This window comes from Chroicocephalus ridibundus, chromosome 1 (assembly GCF_963924245.1).
Source record: "Chroicocephalus ridibundus chromosome 1, bChrRid1.1, whole genome shotgun sequence".
In the NCBI taxonomy this organism is placed as follows: domain Eukaryota; kingdom Metazoa; phylum Chordata; class Aves; order Charadriiformes; family Laridae; genus Chroicocephalus; species Chroicocephalus ridibundus.
The window spans coordinates 24,324,762-24,350,380 of NC_086284.1; the positions used below are offsets into that span (position 1 = coordinate 24,324,762).

General features: G+C 40.4%; 1 protein-coding gene across 1 annotated transcript in view; it reads right to left on the reverse strand.

Moving 5' to 3' along the window:
• Window positions 1-348: 348 nt before the first annotated feature.
• The window catches only part of MTMR6 (myotubularin related protein 6), a 29,059-nt gene continuing 3,788 nt past the window's right edge, over window positions 349-25,619 (reverse strand). The window contains exons 2-14 of the mRNA XM_063331395.1: window positions 24,766-24,882; window positions 22,642-22,804; window positions 21,483-21,640; window positions 20,646-20,774; window positions 19,627-19,761; window positions 15,193-15,325; window positions 8,242-8,351; window positions 7,538-7,663; window positions 6,252-6,301; window positions 5,285-5,485; window positions 4,436-4,570; window positions 4,234-4,360; window positions 349-2,381 (exon numbers count right to left, since the gene is read on the reverse strand). Of these exons, the coding sequence (XP_063187465.1) occupies window positions 2,121-2,381; window positions 4,234-4,360; window positions 4,436-4,570; window positions 5,285-5,485; window positions 6,252-6,301; window positions 7,538-7,663; window positions 8,242-8,351; window positions 15,193-15,325; window positions 19,627-19,761; window positions 20,646-20,774; window positions 21,483-21,640; window positions 22,642-22,804; window positions 24,766-24,882 (1,845 nt within the window). The 3' untranslated portion in view covers window positions 349-2,120. The remainder of the gene's footprint in view (window positions 2,382-4,233; window positions 4,361-4,435; window positions 4,571-5,284; window positions 5,486-6,251; window positions 6,302-7,537; window positions 7,664-8,241; window positions 8,352-15,192; window positions 15,326-19,626; window positions 19,762-20,645; window positions 20,775-21,482; window positions 21,641-22,641; window positions 22,805-24,765; window positions 24,883-25,619) is intronic.

Consider the following 25,619-nt stretch of genomic DNA (forward strand, 5'->3'; position numbering starts at 1 on the left):
AAATATAAAACATGTACATGGCACACCAGAGCAGCTAAATATTAAAACAAACGAGTGCAAATCGATAACGCTTACCTACATTGTCAGCAATAAGTTTGTTTCACTACTGTGATACAATACAAGCTTAATACATAAGATGTTTTTCCAAAGGAAAACCACAGAACCAAGTTGATACAGAAGGTGAGAGAGAAGGAGAGACAATAAATAACAAGGCACAAAAACCTCTCTTGCTGCAACCCTGTAAGGCACCACTGTGCAAACGTGAAACTATCAAAACCTGTGGTGGAAAGATTCTAAACATTTTCAAATGACTGGATAATGTATTTTAAAGATGACACTATGCTCATATCTTTGGGAATAAAGATGCTTAGGAATCTTTATTTACATATATAGGCTTTTAAAAACGAATTAGTGAAACAGGGGAATTAACAGTCAAATACAGGAGTCGCAGTTAATTTCTCCCAGACAGCTTCACAAGTGCAACTCGATCACGACCTATACTGGCCTTGTTAATAGAGTCCTGGATCCAATACAGTGCAGAGGGAAATGCTGCCAATTATGTCAAATTGTGTGTAGCACACCAGTAATTTTAACAAAACAGACTTCAGGGATTATGATGAGAATAAACTCCTTTTCACTTGTAACCAAAAGTTATTTAAATCCACACATAAAAGGCTAGTAGCATTAATCTAACATTCTACCTAGGGATCTTAACACCCAAAATTGTAATCTATGCCTCCGTTTAAGAGCTGGGCACCAGCATTTGAGTTCCATATTCTGCTATCTGCTCAGAAAATCCATCGTGAGACAAACTTCAGCAAAACCCTTCTCCCTTACTAGAAGGTTACAGATACATAATTAAGCTTACAAACTGTATGCATCCCCCTTTTTTCATATGTTCCATGATCTCTACCGCATCCTGCTAGATGTTTTTGTCTTCTCCAATTACATAAAAATCTCCACATTGTACTGAAATTACTAAATATGCACAGGTTCACAAGTTTCTACAAGATGAGAAGGGGAGTCTCACCAATAACTAAGATTTTCTTCTAATGAAAGATTCAGGAGGGACTCACTTTCTCATGAGCTTTGCACACACGAATGACTTTTTTTACTTGGGGAACAACGTCAGTAGACTACACTTCCAAAACTTCTGCTTCCATTCTTGCAGCTTGAGCAACTGCACAGCACACAATTAAACAATCTGAATGAACCTGACTATTCAGTTATTGGCTAAGTTTTGGTTTCTTACATGACATGTTTTATTCTTTTTTTACTCTACACTTAAATAACTTGCCACAAATCAAAACATTTGAGACAACTTGTAGCTTCAATAATGCACAATCTACAGAGCTGCCAGAGAGGAAAAATCAGGCCAACCTATTATATTTTACACAACAGCAAAAATGGAAAAAAAGAATAGTCTTCAGTGATAAGTTAACATTCATATAGCTATTTGCTGAAAGGCTGTGCCAGCTTAGGCATGCTTCATTCCTTATATTCAGTCCTGTTTTAAGGAAATAACAATTTGAGCAAATACAATGCAAACAGAGCCAGGTAGACTGCAGTAGTAAAGGAAAACAATATCATTGATCTGACAGGTTTAAGGCCAAGTATTTATGATTTGAAATATATCGTACTTTTCCATGGCACTTAACACACTGAAAGTTAGTACTGGGTGACATTAAACAAGAGTATACATATTCATATAATATGTGATATATACATGTAGCTTCAGTTCCTAAAATAGAAACTTCAAGTTTTCTTGCCCAAATAAAATCAATTCGTGAAAGACCACCTGTGTTTTCCTATACTGAATAAAGTAATATTACAGTTTTAATCAATTTAGTGCAAACTGACTTCAGTCCAAAGACATACCATTCCTTGATTTTAGTCACTACTTACCAAATGCCCCTATTTCTTTTAAAAGACAGCTACGCTTTTTTTCTCCCCTTAAAAGAACAGCAAACACTTGACAACTAGCATGCTGTTCTAATCTACGTAAACAAAACTTGCTGATATACAAATCATGTTTTGGTCATGCAGCACAGACCCATCCTCAAAATAATCCACCTCTTAATTCAGTCAGGCTAGAAGAGGAGCACAGTGTCACATTTTAATTAGCAGGTCATTCTGGCCACTCCATACTCCAAGCTGACAACAGCAGGCTCAGCTTTTGAGTACTCTTCCACAAATTCACTGTAGCGATTGTCTGCTGTGTTGCTGCCCTCTATAGTTCTTACAGCATCGTTCACAGGGATCAGTGGCTGCTCCTTCTTGAAGCACGGAGGGGTTTTCAGTGCCATGGGTGCAGGATGAACAGGCTGCTGCTGTTCCTTCACAAGGACCACATCTGACTGCCCATTTCTCCGCTTTATTTTCTGAAATATAGAAAATAGTTACTAACAGTGAGCATCACGGCTTTACTGAAAATATTCTGCTTTGAAAGGAAGTGAATTCACTACTTTTGCTGGTTAACTTAGCATCTGCAGAACCCTCTATTATATATCCTAAGTTACATACGTAACCATATTATTATATTTAGGCCATTAGACAATAAAATATTCTTCCCCCCACAGTTGACAGCAGATGCCACAAGCTTATGCTTAAAATTTGCAGCTGAGCAGAATGCAGACACGTTGAACGTCAGTGTCTGTAGAGAAGGAGAGGTTCTTCCAGACCTGCCCGTTGTTTGGTTGCTATCAAGATGGGTATACTTTCTGAAGTACAAGCAAAGGAAAACAGGCCTTGGAACTATTAGCAAGTAGTGAGCTTGCAGGAGACCATGAGTCTCTTAAAGACAAAAAGTAATTTTGTACCTAAGCCCTTACGTCCTTCCTAGAAGCCTTCTAAGACTTTTCCTTTATATCTGAAAAATGCTAATATGGTTTGTTCAAATGCAGGAAGACACTAAAAGGTGTCAACTAGAAAACAGGATTGAAGGAAAGGACCTATCCTAGAAGCACCCAGCAAGAGAAGAAGATAGATTTGGATTAAGGTGTTTTGCTTCTTTTTTTTTTTTTAATTCAAACAAATCTCACTCAGTAACTGGGAGCTTGAACTAGTTAACTGAACTGATATTTTTTGTTGATGTGTTTGTGCTCTACTAAAACCTAGACTGAGCCCAGAAGACTCTAGTGTTTCCTGACACCAACTTTTTGAAGATGGAATCAAGATTTCAAACAACTCTATCTCTTCATCACTCAAGTTCACCTGAGCCCGCATTTCTCACTTAACACATTGGAACAACGTTCTAGTAAAGTCAAGTCTCAGTTTTGAATTTTCATCTTGCTTATTCTTCCGCTTGCTTCACCTTCAGTTTTCATCTTCCTTCTTCAGTTGTAGAAGAACTTTTAAATATACAATGAAGATTTGAAACAGTTTAAGATTCAGTGACCTGAATTCATTACATTATGGTAGGATCAGTTTAATAAAATCTTCTGGAAAAAGCTGTTCTTCCTTCTCCCATGTCCCAAAATAACATACAGGAGTTAAGTGTTACCATTTCTAGCCATGCAAAAAAGTAAAACTGATAATTAGAGAACAGCTGCATTTTTTAAAAAGATACCGTTCTGAAGTTTCAGCACCTCAACTGACCATAGCGAAACATCAATGAAACGCTACTCATTAAGCCATACGAGAATAAAGTGAGATACACTGCTCAGTTTTTCTAGTTGTTTGCTGTAGCAAGCTATTAGAAGTCATTTATAGAAAACCAATCTCTGGAATTACCCATCTTCAAATAAGCAGTACAATGTATATGCCCCATAATTATGGTGACTTACAATAGCATGCACCTGCATATGAAGTTAAGAGAAGGACAATACTTACTACTTCCATTTTAGTAGCTATAATGGAAATAAAACATTTTCAGTCGCCTTGGTTTAGCAACACAGCTGTAGCTACAATGGGTACCCTGTCATCTAAGGTAAGTTTAACATAAACTAAACCTATATTAAGCCATCTTCAGTAATGCTTTGGTAGTAGGAATACTTTTACATAACACAGTTCATCAGTACAGCAAAATAAATTGTGTTTGAAAGCAGAACATTGGCTGCATAGTCTGGCATTCAACATAGAAGCATACAGTGAAAGTCAAAGTCAACATTACATAGAACAAGCACTAGGCCAAACAGTAGTGACATTTATATGAAAGCTAGCAGTATTATTAGACTATAAATGTGAATTTGAAGAACAAGTCACAAGTAAGTACACTTATTTTGTAATACTTACAGCTTCCAGTTCTTTAATTTCTTCTTCCAGTTGTTTATTTTGTTCGCTCATGTTCATTATAAGATTGAACACAGATTGCCGGGGATGCATACTTCGATCAAACTGATGGTACATGTTTCTCCAAAACCTGCATGTAGCAGACAGTTTTAACTATGCAGGATAAAGAACTGAAGAAGAGATACTGTATATAATTCAAACTTACTTGAAATTGAATGATACCGTATTAGGCTCCAGAAGAGTTAGTCCTGGAGGAAAATCTGGATTATACAGAGGATTCTGGTATTTCTTCTTTTCATCCAGAAGGAACGGCCACAAGGAATATGTCTTCTCTTTTAATCTTAAGGCAAGAAGAGATCATGGTCAAGACACTGATTGCAAGCAAAAACCAGAAGCTGTTCAACTCAAATCCATCTTAACTTTTTAGAAATAAGTTACTAGAAATGGTTATAAATCTTAAATTAAGAGCTTTTAGTAAAATCAGCTTCTTCCTGGCATATGCCAATGTTGAACAGAACTATCAGTTTTAAAAGTACTAGTGCTTACACTGTGCAAGTTTTGCCTAGTTACAATAAATGCTTTTGAAGTACAGTTTGAGACAAAAATGAACTGATAAAACTTTACAGAAGTTTTCCAGCTGAAGCATTAGGAGACATTCTATTAATAATTCTAACTGACAGTAATTAGTCTTGAACAGGCAAAAATGTTAAGGTTACCTAAAAATAGATTGGGGGCCTCCCCCAGCAGAATGCTTCTGCTACTATACTTAAACTTACCCATTTTTAGGGTGGGTGGGGAGGTGGGGGGGCAAAGAAGGAGAAAGAAGCCTTAACTTTCCCTGTGAAAAATGAGCACGGGATTTTCTCCCAGAATTAGACTGTCTTCAGCGTACACAAGCATAAGAAGCACTGCTGTTCCCTGATGCAGTTCAACATCCCTTTCAGTACTCCCAGTCCTGCCTCTATTTCTAGTCAGAGCCTAAAATGAAGAAGATTCACAGGAGTTCTTAGTCTGCTGGAATAAACAAAAGACATGTTACGATATATCTGCTTACTTGAGTTCTTCTCGCTCTTTTTGGCAGTTTCCAAGGAAGTTACCAAACTGGCATGAATGGACATGTTCATGGATCTGAAGGAGGAAAGCTTCATTGTACTCAAAGGCTTGTGGAAACTGCTCAGTCAGATTCCACACACATTCTAAAAACTGGGTGAACACTGGCGAGATCTCTTTTGGATCGCCATCCAACTGACCACACCTGAAAAAGATTCCATAAGCAGATTGTAGATAGTTTAAGTTAGAAATTCAAAAAGTCTTAATTTTTCAGCGACAGCACATTAATTTGACACTAGCTTTGGTCTGGAGATGAAGCACCTAACTTCGAGAACTAGGGCAATTTTTGAATAGAAATAAGTCTATATTTAACCTATTTTTCTGACTTGTAAGTAATCACATCTGTATTCAGTACAGAAGAGGAAACATAAGACAGTTAAGTTCCTTTGTGTCTTACTTCCATAGCCAACATTCAGAGTACACCAGCTAAAAGCAGTGAATAGCAGCAAGGCTATTATTATAGCTGTCAGGCAGATCAAGGGGGAAACAGAACTCTTAACATACAGAACTTTTAAAGGTAGGCGTGACTTCAGCATTAGAAGTAAACATAAATGCAAACTCCTTTTTAACAATTTCAAAACGAAGTGGTTTAGATTGCCTAAATAGATGGGACATAGCTTTATATTGGTTTTGCACTGTCTGTGCACACATGCAGATCTAGCTGCAGTTACCAACATCTGAGAGCAAGGCATCAGCAGCACTAGAAATTTATGTCTATAATATTCAAATACCTATTGGATAATTGGCTTATAAATAGCAATACAGAAGTGCTCTCTCTACTGAAAATAGCTTACTCATTGCAAAATTTTAGCAACACTGCAGTAGTTTAACATCCACAAGTTGTCTTTTGTTTTCAAGAATATTCGTTCAGTTCACCGTATACATTTTACTGGATTGGAAGAGTGAACTACCTGTCAGAGAACTTGTGCCCAAAAGAGATCCAGTCTTTCTCTATCAAGACCTAAGGGTAAAAACAAACAAAATCTCACTTAAAGTGTTACTCAATCTTACTTCTATAGTATTAACCCCACAGGTTATTGATATTTGTATTTTAAATTTCAGTCAAATAAACTACAGTAGGAGCAACTCTTTGTCACTTTGTAGTTCCTTTACTTTCTTGGAAGTCTTTCACAAGAGATTCTGAAAGCATGTTTCTAAAACTAGTAAGAAAAGTTTAGCAGTTTAGTTAACTGTCGTTAAGCCAGGCTTGCTTTAAGCGTACTAACACTGTATGACTTCACAAATAGATTATCAACCAACTTACAAAGAAAATTGCAAAGTATAGGAAAAATTTTAGTATTGCACTCCTGCTCTCATAGTTTACATAAAGCCACACAATATAATCTTTGTAACATTTTATAGCAATGAGTTTGTTAATATCAACACTAGATTGTTTTATCACTTCAGTCACAGTATCAAGCACCAAAAGAAACACAAGACTGCCTGTCCATTGCAGAAGCTTTCCCAGAAATCTAACGGACAGTGAGGACTGAAAAAAAAAAAGTGAAACTACTTCCCTAAAGATTACACACATTATCACTATTCACAAGAAATTAACCCTTTTCTAATTCCTCCTCAACTTCACTTTTCTTGCTTGTAATATTTGTGGCAGTTAGTTCTAACTACTACATGGAACTAATTTTATGTACTATTTTTCAGGAGTTCCCATAGCATCTTGTATTGCCACTGCAGAACACTGTTGATTTTCCTACTCTAAAGAATAATCATATCAAAATAATTCTTCCTCTCTATAGGAAGATGAAGAAATTTAGATTGCTTAAATAAGTCTGTGTCACTGGGGGAGCTGTCACCTTTAGATTTTAATAATGTTGATTTTGGGACAAGTAATGAAAGCACAGAGCTGCTATAATTCTGTTCCTCTGTCATCTCACATAAGCGCTTTGGAATCCTTACATTTCTTAGGCAATGGGCTTTTCTGGATGCAAAAGGCAATCATTGCAACATTTCTGCAAGGTGCCAAAAGCAATCCACTGTTTGTATTTCAGTTTTTTAGATTTTAAGTAAATGGTTCTTCCCAGTAGCAAAGTATTTCTGTAAGAAAGATCTACCAGTATATTGCAAGTTTTATATTTGTAACTACAAAAAGCGAGCATCAGCATGTTTACACTGCTCACTTTCATACTCATTTTACATCCTTTGTTTACCACGGAACAACTCAACAATGCAACGAGCTTACCATGAATCCTTTGATTGTTCTGTAATAGGAATCTAGTAAGAGAGCTCCAAGAGAACAGACTTGGGAAGTCCTATCCCAGCCATCTGAGCAGTGCACCAATACGCTTGCGCTCTCAACTGCTATTGCCTGCAAAACACAGTTGTTTCTTAGTGAATATTCTATTCTAAGGCAGAAGTTTTCACTAGGTAAAAAAAAAGATCCAGGTTTTTTCTTCACCCAGCCCCCCTCAGGTTGAGCCCTTGGCTTCATAAGTGTCTGGCAAAGGCAACTGTTCCTCTGAATTCTTCATTAAGAGTCACGTTTCCTTCCTAGGTGAAGTCAGCATAGTCAATTTGGTTTCTCTGCAATTAGTACCCCAAGAGTCGTGTCTTTCAGGGTACAATAAATAATAGTTTGCTCCATCCACCTCCAAATTGCTTACACCTTTCATAAATACCTACAAGAACCTCGGGAGCATAAGAATCCCTTTATCTCCCAATAAGGTGACCAAACAGCATTCAAAAAACCCCAAAACATTAGCTGGCATGTTTAACATCTCCAGTCATGTAATACTTAAAACAGCATATCAGATGTATCAGTGTATACTAAGCATCTACTTCCAAACAGGTCAGCTGCAGAATTTTACATAGTACATAATATTAAGTATAATTTTCCCTGGTAGAAAGTCAACTTGCCATCAAACAAAGAAGCAGCACACAAGTTACCTTGACCAGGAAGACAGCAGCATCCAACACAGCTTTGATATGACGCAACCACCCAGAATTCTCCAAACCAGAGAAAAAGTCGTTGACAGACAAACCCTTCGTGCCACCGACTGAAAATAACAGAGAGTTAGAAAGCATTAAGCAGTTGCAGCTACCTATACCCTGCAATTGAGAAAGAAGAATCATAGAATCATAGAATTGTTGAGGTTGGAAGGGACCTTTAAGATCATCGAGTCCAACCTTTAGCCTACCCTGACAAGAGCCACTTCTAAACCATGTCCCTCAGTGCCCCATCTACCCTTTTTTTTAAACACCTCCAGAGATGGTGAATCCACCACCTCCCTGGGCAGCCTATTCCAATGTTTAATAACCCTTTCAGTGAAAAAATGTCTCCTAATATCTAATCTAAACCTCCCCTGACGTAACTTGAACACGTTTCCCCTCGTCCTATCACTTGTCACCAGGGAGAAGAGGTCAGCCCCCATCTCTCTACAACCTCCTTTCAGGTAGTTGTAGAGGGTGATAAGGTCTCCCCTCAGCCTCCTCTTCTCCAGGCTAAACAACCCCAGCTCCCTCAGTCGTTCTTCATAAGGTTTGTCCTCCAGGCCCCTCACCAGCTTTGTAGCCCTTCTCTGGACACGCTCCAACACCTCAATGTCCCTCTTGTAGCGAGGGGCCCAAAACTGAACGCAGTACTGGAGGTGGGGCCTCACCAGTGCCGAGTACAGGGGGATGATCACTTCCCTAGTCCGGCTCACCACACTATTCCTGATACAGGCTAGGATGCTGTTGGCCTTCTTGGCCACCTGCGCACACTGCTGGCTCATATTCAGCCAGCTGTCAACCAACACCCCCAGGTCCTTTTCTGCCGGGCTGCTTTCGAGCCACTCTGCCCCAATCCTGTAGCGCTGCATGGGGTTGTTGTGTCCCAAGTGCAGGACCCGGCATTTGGCCTTGTTGAACCTCATACCATTGGTCTCAGCCCATCGATCCAGCCTGTCCAGATCCCTCTGCAGAGCCAACCTACCCTCAAGCAGATCAACACGCCTGCCCAGCTTAGTGTCATCTGCGAACTTACTGAGGGTGCATTCGATCCCTTCATCCACATCATTGATAAAGGTATTAAAGAGAGCCGGCCCCAGCACCGAACCCTGGGGGACACCACTTGTGACCGGACACCAACTGGATTTAACTCCATTTACCACCACTCTCTGGGCACGGCCATCCAGCCAGTTTTTTACCCAGCGAAGAGTACACCTGTCCAGGCCATGAGCAGCCAGTTTCTCCAGGAGAATGCTGTGGAAAATGGTGTCAAAAGCTTTGCAAAAATCCAGGTAGATGACATCCACAGCTTTTCCCTCATCCACTAAGTGGGTCACCTTATCATAGAAGGAGATCAGGTTTGATAGGCATGACCTGCCCTTCACAAACCCATGCTGACTGGGCCTGATCACCCTGTTCTCCTGCATGTGCCATGTAACGGCACTGAGGAGGATCTGTTCCATGACCTTCCCAGGCACCAAGGTCAGACTGACTGGCCTGTAGTTCCCCGGATCCTCCTTCCGGCCCTTCTTGTGGATGGGCGTCACATTTGCTAACCTCCAGTCAGCTGGGACTCCCCGGTTGTCCAGGACTGCTCATAAATGATACCAAGTGGCCTGGCGAGCACCTCCGCCAGCTCTTTCAATACCCTTGGGTGGATCCCATCCGGCCCCATAGACTTGTGCACCTCCAGGTGCTGAAGCAGGTCCCTCACCATTTCCCTTTGGATTAGAGGGGCTTCATTCTGCAATAATTGTATGTTGTTTCTAATGCCCTATGCTGTAAGTTGATTAGAAATCTTTCAGGAAACCCCCACTGAAATGGTTAAGACAGGGCTACTACAAAGTGTGCTCCATCCAAAATTCAATTCAGTAGAACTACAGTAACCATGAATGACAAGAGTAAGACCTTTGTGCCTTTTTGGAAAAAAAAAGCCAAAACATTCAAAGTAAATATATTGGTTATCCCCGATGGGGAGCCTTACCAAGGAAGGCAATGCGAGTGCCAAAAGCTTAACAGAAATACTTAAAGATTACAACTACTAGTAGGAAGTATTTGCATCCAGACACCACACACAGTTCAGAGTAGTCAGAGTTTCATCACATTCTCCATTCTGTTTAGGAGAATGGAGCAAGTGCAGTACAAGGACATGGTGATGAACTGAAAACCATAGAGATTGTCTGCCTCCAGAAATTACATACTACAGTTCTGACCCTGATCTCTACCATTCTCCCCTGGTATACTTTGATCCTGTAACAATAATGCTGATTGAGAGGGCAGGGAAGAACTCACATTAAAGGAAAGCTGCCTTGTAGTGTAACAGCAAGAGCTGTAGACTGAAAGTTTGTCACACAGACGCTTACCAATTCACAAGTGAAACACGTAACCTGGTTCTTGTATGATTTTGAGTTCCAACTCACACAGTTACATTACTGTCCAAACATGATAAACTTCTGGCAATAAGAAAAGAATATTCCCTGGCTGATATAGCTTCAACTACATGTGATTCTAAGAGAAGATACCCGAGACTGTCATCTACAAAAATACCTGCCCCTGCCACAGCAGAAGCCTACTGTCTACCAAGTTAGCAGGCCCCAAATGAAAATAAAAAGGCTCTGTAGCTGAAAACTGTCAGCAGGGATATTCATACAGCAGCTGCAAAGTAATCTTTACCTCTGAGTGTGGGAGGAAGAGAGTTAGTAGGGAAAATAAAGAACAAAATTCACTAAGTCGTTCTGTGATGCAGTTTCCTGTTCAGTCAAGTCCCCTGATGTAATGAAGGCTATAAACTCTTAAACCACTGCCTTGCGCAGCTTTCCTGTATCTGTGCTACATGTTTCTCAGCTTTCAGCCATAAGAGTTTTTGTATGCTCCCCATGGCTCTTCACAGGAAGTGTCATTATGCCAGTCGCTGCTGAATGCTGTAACAAAGACAGGCTTCCAAATAAGGATCATAGCACCTTTTCTAAAGTCTACAGATCTTTGTCACCTAGAAAGAGCTAGCAAACCATAGCACAACACGATAACAAAGCATCAAGAAAACCCTGGATACAAGACCTAGCTTTAAAGGTTAGTCTGTAAATATCAGTAGAAGCAGCAAAAAGCTATGCTAGTTTTCCCCAGTCTTTGAAAGAGAGAGCATTGATAGGCAGGAGTTCTGTTTCTGAGGTGTCTATTTCACAGAGGAAAATCAGCTGAGAACTACTTGATCCTTTCAGCTAACTCACACTGCCTGTAGACCAGTGGTTCCATACACCAGTTCAATCACAACAGTGCATAAACAGGTCCAGCACTCTACAGTAAAGAAGAGAAGCTAAAAATATTTTAATAGCTGGGAAGTCAAACATCTGCAGGGAAGGGATTGGACAGACAAGGCAATGTCTAGAGGCACTACTCACGGCTGCTCACCCTTACGGTCTGTAGGTTATGGTTTAAAGCACAAAGCTTTCAGCTAGAAAATAAACAGGCTTTCAGCCCTCAGTTTGTTTTCACCCAGATATTGCTGTCAAAGTCTGCTTTTGATCAGAATTTTCAGCTTGGTAGAAATATTTCACCACTGGTATTTCCCCCTTCTAGCTGGATTCCTATATTTTTATAAACCAATGCAGAGATAAGAACACATACGTTGAGCCCAAATAATTACTTTCTATTTCTGTAAATTAAGGCAGACATTTTTATACTACTTAGACATGAAATAAAGAACTTGCATTGATGCTGTTTTGACATTTATATGCCAAAAAAAAAGTTTCTGGTGCCTTATGGTCCCTAAAAAGGGTAAGAGACGATTTATGGTACCACTAAGATGTTCAGCTACTTCACAATAACTATCATTCAAGATAGTTTTGCCTATATGCATCCCATCATAAATTCATGCCCTACAGGCATGTGAGTGCCAAAACTTGTGTTCCATTGCTTGACTGTCCTTATACACACCGCTAACAATGCCTCAGGCAGCAGTTCAAGATGTGATTAGGAACCAGGCTGAAGCACAGTGGGTTGGGGGCAGAGGCTGTTTGTAACAGCTGAACTAATAAAACCAAACAAACCCACCTCCCCTACACACACTCCACATAACTCACAAAAAACCCCAACCTTAGTTAACACACTTCCACCATCAAAATATATGCAGCAGACCACTGCAGCTATTATTGAGCCTTTTCCTCAAATACTTCCTGCAGAAGTGCTGTTCTCAACATAAACAAAATCTTCTTGGTTATCAGTCTTTTCTGACATGTAATACTGTGTTTCAGATATATAAAAACTGGACTTTATATTTAATATCACAGCCACAAATTTAGTTTATGTGAAGATTCTTCCATTGGTGTTGTATAGACGGGCAGCCTGCCCATCAGGGGAGCAGACTCATCATGTCCACACCGAAGAAAACTATTTCAGAAAAGTTTTGTTTCACTGCATGCAAGATATTTAAAAACCACCTGAATCCAAGATGAAGAACAGACTGTAACCGCTACCAGCATGCTCCATGGTGTAGTCCCATTACAAAAGGATGTTGGAACAGATTGTATGACTATGTCTTACATTCTGCTTGAAAATGGAATTCTTAGATTCTAAAAGAAATCAGGGAGATGGACAAAGAACCTAGGAGCAGGATACAGGCTGAAGAATGAATAACAGTTGTTTGTTATAAATAAACCCGAGGACAGTCCCAGTTACAATGGCTCTTGAAAGAACAGGGTCATTGGTATCACATTCCTGATTTGAGAACATTTATTTCAGCACATCCATGGGAAGTTGGTACACAGACATTAAACAGCATTTTCCTCATTTTAAGCTATGAGCCATTTTCACCACATTTCCTTCCTGATCACCCTATTTCTAACAGGGGTCCGAAGAGTAGATTATGGCATACTTCCTTAAATTTTAAAGGTCCCTCCTACCCCTAAAGATGCTTCTATTTCTAGAGTGGCATTCAGCAAAAATCTAGCTAATTATGTGGACAGAGTTAGAACAACTGTGTTCATTTGCCCCAAAACCTGATCTAGAGAACTACAGACATTACGCACAATTTTGTTTCAATTGGGTTTAAATAAACCAGACATCCACACACGGAAAAACTGAAACATATTCCATCCTTAATGAAAGCCACAGCAATATATTTGGTCAGTACTGTTGGTGGGATGCTGAGTCAAATGGAAGAAATAGGAAGTCTGTGAAGTTTAACCGTGATGCACACGCTTCTGCCTCAGGCATTATTGCACAGGAGCAGGTGTCTTTTAAAAAAAAAATAAAAAAATCAAGATTTATTAGCTAGCTTTCTGGAACTGAAGATAGTAGCAAAAGAAAGAGGGATTATGCCAGACTTCAAAAACTGAAGTTCAGGCTCATGCTGATCATCTTTCCCTCCAATAAAGTAAGTGTAAGACTACAAAGCTACATATTATCAAAGCCAGTAGTATTCATAGAATCACAGAATGGTTTGGGTTGTAAGGGACCTTAAAGACCATCTAGTTCCAACCCCCCTGCCACGGGCAGGGACACCTCCCACTAGACCAGGCTGCTCAAAGCCCCATCCAGCCTGGCCTTGAACACTTCCAGGGATGGGGCATCAACAACATCCATACAGAGTGCCTGAAGAACAGGTTAGCAGCAGATACAGGCTCAATGAGAGTGAAGTAAGCCTACACTGCTAGCCTGTAAGATTTCTTGACCAATGTAACCAGGATGTCTTCATCCAAATAGGCTTCCATACAACTGTAATCCTTCTCCATGACTGGAAATATTTGTGTAATTCTAGAAGACAAACACTTAATATAAATATTTTGTCAGGTGAGGAACCCTGACTTCTGCCACTGTACTCTAATCTCAGTATTAATAATCCACAAAGTGTCTTAAATTTATTTTCAGCTGTTTACCTATACCTAAATAAAGCATTGATGTTCTGGAGCGTGTCCAGAGGAGGGCCACAAAGCTGGCGAAGGATCTAGAGCACAGGTCTTACGAGCAGTGGCTGAGGGAACTGGAGTTGTTTAAGTTGGAGGAGGCTCGGGAGAGACCTCACGGCTCTCTACAATTACCTGAAATGAGGCTGTAGCAAGGTGGGGGTTGGTCTCTTCTCCCAAGTAAGAAGAGACAGGACAAGAGGAAACAGCCTCAAGTCAAGCCAGGGGAGGTTTAGGATGGATATTAAGAAAAATTTCTTCACAGAAAGCATTATCAAACATTGGAACAGGCTGCCCAGGGAAGTGGTTTAAATACCTCCAGGGATGGTGAGTCACAGATAGGTAGACATGGTGCTTAAGACATGATTTAGTGGTGGTTTTGGCAGTGTTAGGTTAATGGTTGGACTCAATGATCTCAGAGGTCCCTTCCAACCTAGACGATTCTATGATTTTTGCCACCAGGTGGCAGGCAGTGCTATGGTAAAGTGGTTCGCTTTTCCCCTACCCTCCTCTCTACAAACACTAAGATGCACCTACAAGCACAGAAGTGGCTCACCAGGCCAAAGAGCTCAAGTTTTGTACGGACAACATGCTTATTAACTGTGAGTTCTGGGGAACTAAGTGCTCCTTGAAGAATCCATATTCTATATATGAAAGTGTAGGTACAGACACACGCTATTTTGTGTATTTATTACACATGTATGTATTCATGCATGTATACTTGGAAAACACAGAAATCTCCCCAAAAGCCACTGACACACTAATCCAAAGTTCACCCAAGACATATGTGCAATTCAATTTTCTTCAAAATAACTCCATTCTCTGGGCTTACAGTTTAAAGGTAAAGTTTTAAGGTAATTCATTACAACAAAGCACAACAAACTGGTACTAAACAGAGCTGTGATAAAACACAGCAATATCCATACAGTTTGTGAATCTATTTTTGAAGACTTCAGAAAAATATTTATCTTATTTTCATATGCACTATTATCATACAGTTAGAACATACCTTCCAGAAGTTTTTGCAAGCTGGATCTCATTACGTGAATATTTTCAATGCCAACAAACTGGAACCTAATGTTAGAGTAGTTGTCTTCATTCTCATAGCCCTTCCCAGCAGCTCTGTTTGCCATTGCATTAAGCTTAAGAGAGCAAAATAAAAATACTGAAAACCAGTACTTGAAATAAAAATCTCATATTAAGAAACTGAAGTAATGCAATTTCAATGGAATACGCTGAGGGGAAAAAAAACAACCAAAGCAAAACACAAAACGCACAAGAGCACATACTATAAACAGATTCTAATGAATTAACAGTTCGTGGCAAATCAACTTGAAAGCATTCAAGCTTAAGAAAGGCATGGTACATAAAACCAACAGGCAGTCTATATTTAGAGCTGACATATCTGAATAATGCATTTAATAATTTCCTATTCTCTCCTCCATATTCCCACCAACAAACCATTACTTATTTCCAAACATTTATGAGCAAAGACACTACAAAACAATTAACCTAAAGAGTAAGACCCAGACTTAACCATACATGCGCTTTCCAGACATCCTAAGAAAAAAATGTCAGTTTTGGGGTAAGAAGCTAATAAATTGCTACAGCTAGGAAAATTACAACTATAAAAAACCCACAGTTGGCTCAGGTTCAGTCTGTCAGACCGACCTACTGCTGAACCCAGCTCAAAATAAGTGCAGATGCTGGAGTGTAAGATTTTCACTTTACATCCTTGTTTTCCAGCTCCTGTGTTCAGAGATTTGAGTGAGGGATAAGTGGGATGCCCTTATCCCAGAGGGGAAAAAGGATTCTGGGGCAGGAGTTGGCAGGCCTCATTGATAGGGCTTTAAACTAGATTTGAAGGGGGAAGGGGTCAATAATTTCATGCTTGCCTGTGACAAACAGTGGGGCAGCCCATCAGGGGCAGAGGGATGGAGTCCTAGTAAGGGCTCTCCACTTGTTGCCCTAAGGCAAGCCAGAGACGACACACCAGGACACCCCAAGGGAATCAAGGGAGATTCCCGCAAGAGGGTGACACGGCCAGCCCAGCTGAAGTGCCTCTATGCGAATGCACGCAGCTTGGGCAATAAACAGGATGAATTAAGGGCCACTATGCTGCTGGAAAGCCATGACATAGTGGCCATTACTGAAACTTGGTGGGATGATTCCCATGACTGGAATGTAGGGGTAGATGGATACAAGCTCTTTAGGAAGGACAGGCAGGGTAGGAGGGGAGGAGGTGTTGCCCTCTACATCAATGACCAGCTAGAATCGACGGAGCTCCACATGGGCAAGGATGAGGAGCTGGTTGAGAGTGTATGGGTTAAGATTAAAGGGAAGATTGGGGAAGGCAATGTCACAGTAGGGGTCTGCTACAGGCCACCTGACCAGCAAAGCAGGCCCTCCATAGGCAGATAGAAGTGGCTTCGCATTCACAGGCCCTGGTCCTCATGGGGGATTTCAACCACCTTGACATCTGCTGGAGGGACAACACAGCAAGGCACCAGCAATCCAGGATGTTCCTGGAATGCATTGACGATAACTTCCTCCTCCAAATGGTAGAGGAACCAACCAGAAAAGGTGCTATGCTGGACCTCGTTCTCACCAACAGGGAAGGGCTGGTGACCAATGTGAAGCTCAGGGATAACCTTGGCTGCAGTGACCACAAAGCGATAGAATTTAAGATCCTCAGGGCAAGTAGGAGGATATGTTCCAAGCTTACGACCCTGGACTTTAGGCATGCAGACTTTGATCACTTCAGGGATCTGCTGGCCAAAGTGCTGTGGGACAAAGCCCTAGAGGGAAGGGGGGCCCAGGACAGCTGGTCAGTATTCAAGGATCACCTTCTCTGTGTTCAGGAGCAAACTATACCAATGAAGAGGAAGGCAGGAAAGAATGCTAGGAGACCTGCCTGGATGAACATGGAGCTCCTAGACACACTGTCACACAAAAAGAAACTTTATAAGGAGTGGAAGAGAGGACAGCTGGAATGGAGGGCATATAAGGAAGCTGTCCGAACAGCAGGAGACCTGGTGAGAAAAGCTAAAGCTCAGTTAGAATTAAATCTAGACAAGGAGATCAAGGGAAACAGCAAAAATTTCTATAGGTACATTAATGGTAAGAAGACAACTAGGGAGGGTGTGGGCCCCCTCAGAAAGGAAACGGGGGAGCTGGTGACAAGTGATATGGAGAAGGACGAGGTTCTCAACGACTTCTTTACCTCAGTCTTCACTGGCAAGGGCTCCAGCCACACTCCCGGAGTCATAGAAGACAATGGCAGGGGTTGGACAGAACTGCCCGTCGTAAGTGAAGATCAGGTTCATGACCATCTGATGAACCTGAAAGTGAACGAGTCCATGGGACCTGATGGGATACACCCACGGGTACTGAAGGACCTGGCGGATGAGGTTGCTAAACCGCTCTCTACTATATTCCAAAAGTCATGGCAGTCTGGTGGAGTCCCCACTGACTGGAAAACGGGAAACATAATCCCTATTTTCAAAAAGGGAAAGAAGGAGGAACCAGGGAACTATAGGCCAGTCGGTCTCACCTCCGTGCCTGGTAAGATTATGGAGCAGATCCTCCTGGAGGCACTGCTGAGGCAGAAGAATAACAAAGAGGTGATTGGGTACAATCAACACGGCTTCACCAAGGGCAAATCGTGCCTGACAAACGTGGTGGCCTTCTATGAGAAGGTCACAACATCAATAGACAAGGGGAGAGCAACTGACGTCATTTACCTGGACCTGAGCAAAGCCCGCATGACACTGTCCCACACGACATCCTGGTCTCCAAGCTGATAAAATAGGGCTTTGATGGACTGACAATTCAGTGGATAAAGAACTGGCTTGATGGCCACACCCAAAGGGTGGCTGTCAATGGGTCCATGTCCAAGTGGAGGCCAGTGACAAGTGGAGTCCCTCAAGGATCAGTACTGGGATCGGTCTCGTTTAACATCTTCGTCAGCGACATGGACAGTGGCATAGAGTGCACCCTCAGCAACTTTGCCGATGACACCAGGCTGTGTGGGGCGGCTGACACGCTGGAGGGAAGGGATGCCATCCAGAGGGACCTTGACAGGCTGGAGAGGTGGGCCCATGCCAACCTCATGAAGTTCAACAGGACCAAGTGCAAGGTCCTCCATCTGGGTCGGGGCAATCCCAAGCACCGATACAGGCTGGGCAGTGACTGGCTTGAGAGCAGCCCTGAAGAAAAGGACTTGGGGGTGCTGGTGGACGAGAGGCTCAACATGAGCTGTCAGTGTGCACTATCAGCCCAGAAAACCAATCGTATCCTGGGCTGCATCAGGAGAAGCGTGGCCAGCAGGTCGAGGGAGGTGATTCTCCCCCTCTACTCCACTCTTGTGAGACCCCACCTGTACTGTACTGCGTCCAGTTCTGGAGCCCCTACTACAAGAGAGAGATGGACGTGCTGGAACGTGTCCAGAGAAGGGCCACGAGGATGATCAGAGGGCTGGAGCACCTCTCCTATGAGGACAGAGAGTTGGGGTTGTTCAGTCTGGAGAAAAGAAGGCTCCAAGGAGACCTTTAGTGGTCTACCAGTATCTTAAGGGGGCCTACAAGAAAGCTGGTGAGGGACTTTCTAGGATGTCGGGTAATGGTAGGACTAGAGGGAATGGATTAAAGCTAGAGATGGGTCGATTCAGACTGGACGTTAGGAAGAAGTTCTTCACCATGAGGGTGGTGAGGCACTGGAACAGGTTGCCCAGAGAGGTGGTGGAAGCCCCAGCCCTGGAAGTTTTTAAGGCCAGGCTGGATGGGGCTCTGAGCAACCTGATCTAGTCGGAAGTGTCCCTGCCCATGGCAGGGGGTTGGAACTAGATGATCTTTATGGTCCCTTCCAACCTGAACCATTCTGTGATTCTATGAAATGAATACCTATTTAAATGCACATTCCAACACAGGTCAAAAACCCAACATAATTCAATTTAATTAGACAGTGATGAATTATGACCTCAGAATGCTATAACAGAATTTACCCTATTTCTTCCTGGCTAAGACACAGAGCAATAGCAGTTTTCACAGAACATATACACAGAATACAGTATTCTCTCCCATTCCCAAAGAAACCCCAACACAGCTTACTGTTTTATGAATTTAATTTCAAACAGTTACAATGACTTGGATCCCACTCAACTATTCATGTTTTAACTATGTTTTAAGTGTATTTTTAAATGCACCTCCCCAAAAGTTCACTAGCATATTCAGTGAATTCTAGCCGAGTCCTGAGAGGTGCGCAGCTTCTTTAAAAAAGCAAGTAATTAAACACCTGAACAGAGAGGCCTAAACTTACCTTTAAAGAACATTTTTGCCCACAATAGAGTTATATTTAACACTTTTTTTTTTTTCAGAATTACACTGTATCCCTGTACTCTAATGTTCAGGAGGAGAGGCCAGTCTGTAGAACCTGACATACATACCTTTGGCCTGGTGTCCATGACATACATGTAGCGATTTGAAGGATTTGCTTTACTGATGGCTTGCAACATGTGTTCATCTTCCAGGCACCTGGCACTGAAACCTGAGAGCGGCTGACTGCATCTGCAAATTGCAGCCTACCATAGAAAACAAAGAACAAATTAGCATCAGTTTAATATCTGTAGTTTAAGTGCTTTGCATAACTCTAAAAAGGACACGGAAACAAATTGTTTCATTTGGCAGGTAACAGCATTAAATTGAAAGAAGTTTAGGCATTCCGACTTTAAGTATATCACTTGTACACCTTCAAACACAGTAACTACAACTTAAAATGTTCTGACAAACCTTTAGATTTTTTCTGGCTTATGTACATGGGCAAGGTACCAGTTTACATAATGGACTTTCCATTATGTAAAAATTCCAAGAAAGTATAAACTGGAAAAAATATACTTTGGGCAAGCAAGTTACTCTATTGGTATGAAGTGAGTTATGTTTGGTTTTACTACTGCAAGTATGATATGTTATCGTCTAATGTAATTTTCAGCATGCAATTTTCAATTATATATTTTATTTCAGAAGGTATCAGTTGCATCTTCCAAATAGTAGTTATCTTCAAATGCATCTAGTAGCTTAACACTCAGCCTTCATAAATTTTTCAACTCAGCAAGAGGACAATCCTTCTTTCCCTTCAAAGATACTCCATAGCTAAGACAGGTAGATGCTGCTTCACACCACACTCTACCAAACCCTGCAAAATCTTTTTCCCATTCTCTAGGGGTTTTTTCCTTTCAAATTCCTCCTTAAAGAACCAGCTCTATTCTTTTGGTGTTTTGTTTTGGGGTTTTAACGCCCATTTTGACCTAACAGATTTTATTCTTGATATATAAAGGCAGACAGATCACTTGACAAAAAGCTATCTGCAGTTATCTTGAGGTCAGTTTCTCCTTACCTACCCTGAACTACTGCCCAGTGTTGAGAAATAGTTTTCAGTACATTTGCATTAAGAGAAGACACAGTATACCTCTTTATTTTTATGATAATATGACAGCACTGGGAATCTTCCTTTGCTTCTGAACTTAGAGCTACCAACAATTATGGGCTTGCTTGCAGTTCTGGGAACATAAAGTTCCCTAGGATAGGTTTCACAAATCTGAAAGACACAGATACACACAAAGAATTTTACGTACAAGGCAAAAAGCCTATACTAGTTTTATTGCATCTGATTTGAGTTATGTTAGGTGAAATAAGAGAAAGGATAAACACTAACATGTTTCTCTATATACACATAAATAGCTCAAAAGAGGAGACAAGCCATGAATAAGGATGTACAAATTGGTATCCAAGTTATACAACCAAGCACTGCTGGAAAGCACTGCTATACTAGCATTCACCTCTCAAGAATGCAACTCTTCAGTAGAAATGCTAAGAATGAATTTCAAATAAAATACTAAATTATTTCCCTTATTTTTTGTATTTGCAGACCACAAAGTAAGATGAAAACTAATCATCACAAATGCTAAAGCAGAATCCATGTCAGTTAAGAGAGATAACAGAGCTGCAGAGCACCAGAATTGCTGGGGCTGGGCTTCAAACAGGTAAGTATACTCTAGAAACAATCCCAAAGAACACATACATCTATGCACGCACACTCTCTCAATGAGACCTTGAAAAAAGGTTCAGTTAGAAAGTTGTGAGACTGCACACTGATTAAGGAGTTAACACTCTCACCTGCAAGTTTTTGCTCATGCTGCAAGCCAAGTGCTTTCACAGTATTAGACTGTTTTCCATAGAACTATAGGATAAGAGGATAAGGCAGAAACAGATGCAGAACAAAACATGTTTCCATTACAACACTTACCTTATAATCACGATTTGCATCGGACAACTGCCAGTTAGCATTTGGCACTCCCATTCTCTTATATTCTTCTGCTAGATCAATAAGCTGCCAACCTTTGACTTGCTCCGATTCATTTTGTTTTGGATTATAGGAGAAGGCATATAGTTCTTCATATTTTGCTAAAAGGTAAAGAATAAGACTATATAATGAGTTGTCCCTCCCCAAAAAAAATTTCTGAGTGGAGAAAGGTAGCACAGTTGACAAGTCTTGAAATTGCCCAAGTTGCAGAGAAAGCTTCAGGCTTCAAGATTCTCAGAAGCAAGACTACATAGATACTTGACACTCTTGAAATATTCATTCTGCAACTATCATACTGTTAACTGACACAGTTACAGATATTTAGTTAAAGGTAGGTTATGAGAGCTCTCTCTAGGGTGCTTGACGTATTTCATCCAGGATGTTTCTAAAGCCATAAGGGAAAAAATCAGAAGTCACAAAATAAAGACTGACAAAATTGAACAAGACAAAAGGCAGAATTATTAGAGGACTTTACAAGAGCTAGAAGAACTACTTTTGGAGGTAAGAACAGAAATTTACATCTACTGACCTTTAAAAGCAGTAAGTTTTAAAGACTCCTTTAAAGCAAAAAAGCTTTCAAAATATTTTATGTTTTTTCCTAATACATTATTCACATATCACAGATGACGACATTTTACATTGTTCTAAATGCAAAGCGGAAAATGCTAAAGACCACACTAGGCGACAGAACTCTCTTGTAAAGCTGAATTGGTAGTGCTATTTTTAGCATCAAAACTTTAGTTTTATTTTTCAAACTGCATGAAATCAGTAACAAGTTAGTATTTGCTTAGTAGCATTTTACCTATGGAACACACCAGTAAAGAAAGACTATACACGTTTATAGTCACAATTTCAGGGATAACATTAGAAATGCAAAAAAACAGGAATCTCGCATTCTGCTAGTGAACATCAGTGACCTACAAAAGCCAGGCAACGCATATTCTGAGTTTGTTTGCAGATTAATACTTAATCATTAAAATTCTTTCACATATCAAATCCATTTAAAAGGCTTTTACATAATAAAAAAAAAGCCATGGATTTCCCACCACCACCTTGTTATCCAGACATATACTGCAAAGTCTTTTACAATTGGAAGTATTACCTGTCCTTGACAGCTGAAGCAGAGAGTTATAAATGTCATGACAATCTCTCTCTCTGGGAACAATAAAGTGAACTATCCTGAAGTTCTTGCACTGAATGACAAGGGGGCAGCCAGAAGTAGTCAAGGGAAGTTTTTCCACCGCAGCAATGTGGTGATGCAGTATCTGTGGCATACAAGAACTCACAGCATTAGCATGCTGACAAAAAAATGGGAACAGCATACTATTTACAAAAGCAGATATTAAGCAATGCTGAATACAGATTTTGACTAATTTTGTCAATCATTTAGTTATGAAAAGAAATAAATTTAGAATAAGAAATCCAAGACTGGCATTTTGATAAGGATATCATAATTCATCAAAATTTAATTAATCACTTCCCTCGTACTGAGGGGTTGTCTAATATTTGCAAGGGGCAGTAAATATCCTTTTAAATGCAAAACAAAATAAAATCAAGAAGTAGAACTCCACTGGGGTTGTTTAGTCCTCTTCTATAACTTTGCTAACTGATACGCTTACATCTAATTAGGCAGGGTCCAAGTAGGCTATATGCTTGCCTTTTTTTTTTTTAAAGGATCTACAGGAACGCACTTCAGAATTTTCAGGCAACATAAAGCAAATCAGGGAAAGCAACTCAAAGTATAAAAGATACAGAAGATTTTAGAATTCCAGTATTCAACACCTATAGAATGAACACATCTCCTGTATTACCCATTGCAGTATGCAGATATGAAAGCCTCTCAGCTAAATGCCTTTCAACCACTCTAACAGAAGACTGCCACAGTAATGGATACACAAAAGCCCTTCCTATATTCATCTGCCATGTGGCAGATCTACACAACATTTAAAAAAAATACATGGGAAAGCAACAGCTGTTCAGCCATGGCAAGAAAGCCACAGATGCATTACCTCAACTGAACAAGACGTTCTTGATAGCATTTCAATTACCTCAGTGAAGCAATCATCTCTTCTTAAATATTGATCAGAATTAGACAGGCACCTGAAAACTATGCTGCCAAATACGCATTTACAAAGAGACTATCTCTCTGAGACATTATCATAATTATACTTGATACTTGCATTCTCATCACAGAAATGCAATACTCTGATTATACATTCAATTTCCCCAAAGTGAAACCTTTTAACGTGGTGCACAGGGAGATGCAAGTAATGCTTCTGAATCACATTCTCCCCAATAACCCATTTTGTATGAAAGTATAAGAGTTTGGTTTGTACAAAATTGTGCATTGTATCTAAGAACAAATCACGGAAAAAATAACTTTTCTTGAAAGCTCCATGAGGCATCTAGTCAGATAACCAAGATACAGAATTAAGGGTAATCCAGAAAGATACACCATCAGGTAATACACGCACAGAAAAAAATAATTAGCCACACACAGGGAAATGAGATTTCATCCCAGAGGATGATAGACTTAAGGCACTGAACTCAGTCAGATAGCTGGGCTACAGTGGAAGACAGAACTTGATGTCCACATGTGTGCCATCAGGGCACTGAACAGAAAAACTAATGGGAATCACTGTACTATCCAACTTTGATTGTTGGCTAGTACAGTAACCACAACATTAATAGTGGTCACCAAAAAGCTGCAGCCCCTTTTGAATTCTTTCATTCCGGAGGTGAACACTTGGGAAGAAACAGCTGCTTACCACTTTAAAAAAGGTCATGGGATATTCAATATTTCACCAAAGCCTAGATCTTTGGGTCTTGCCATCTCATTTAACCTAGGCAGGATCTAAATACAAGGTAAGTTAACGCAGAAATTTTAAACCTGATGCTTAAACTACCTGGTAGTCTCCCACCCCTGCCCCTGAACTGCAGTGCAAATTTAAAGAAAACCACCACACATTCATGCAGGAATACGAGTAAAGGCTAGAGAAGAAATTACAGCAGCTTGAAAAGAAGCGTGAACATTTTCAACCCTACCCGATTTCAACTGCAGCAGTGTCAGGCAAGAGTACAATCTGCAAATCATTAACTTGTTATGATACCATGAACAAGAGGTACCTTAGATGAGCATTTTAGTAAGCAAATTCAACCTTAGATCAGGAAGAACAAATGCATCTGGAGCCTATGCTTTGGAGCCACAAGCATTCATTATCCTTACCCATGTCTCTCTCTGGCTTGAATCAATGAATAACAGATGAGTTGCTGTAAGGTATAGAGTTCCCGTCAGTGACTTATTGCTCGTGCTGAACCTATCTAGTAATTTCACTTGCTCTACCTGTAAAAAAAGAGGGGAGGGAGAGCAAAACTTAGTTTCTGCAGAAAGCGAAATCCTAATGGTGCAAAAGCTCTGTCAGTTTGTGCAATAATTTTGAAAGTGGTAGACAGCACAACAGTACACACAAGGCTATTCAGGCCAAACTATTAAGAACACAACAGCAGTCACATAAGCTTTGAGAAGACTGACTAGTTAAAATATCCTATTTCAATACAAAAGTGCATAATGAAGGCACAATGCTAGGCTCATCAGAATACTTACTCCATGCACATAAATGCTATGGTTATTTACTAGTAGAAGAGGCCAGGATATCAAGTTTTTTAGAAAATAATTAAAACCAATTGATTACTAAGCTTTTAGACTGCTTCCCCAAAACAGAGCAAGCACACACTGAATTTCCTGTTATTAAGATGCCAGCACTGAATTAACAGCTGATCTCAGCAACGTGCTTCCTTGGCTGTCTAAAGACTCAAAGCCATAAAGATTATGTCCCCCTGACTTCAATTTTAGTTATCGATTGTCTTTTATGTCATCCTCAGCTTTAAAAATCTATATCATCGTAACCTTGCCTCATACTCAAAATACATTCTAGTGAAATGCAAGCATTATACTAATAATTATACCAATCTCCTAAAAATTCAAGGACTGTGCTAGCTTTTGAAGCAGATATTTGAAGCTTGAGTCTTGCAAGGGCAAACTTCTCTGCTATTCCATCAACATTGTTATCTCAGTCCTGT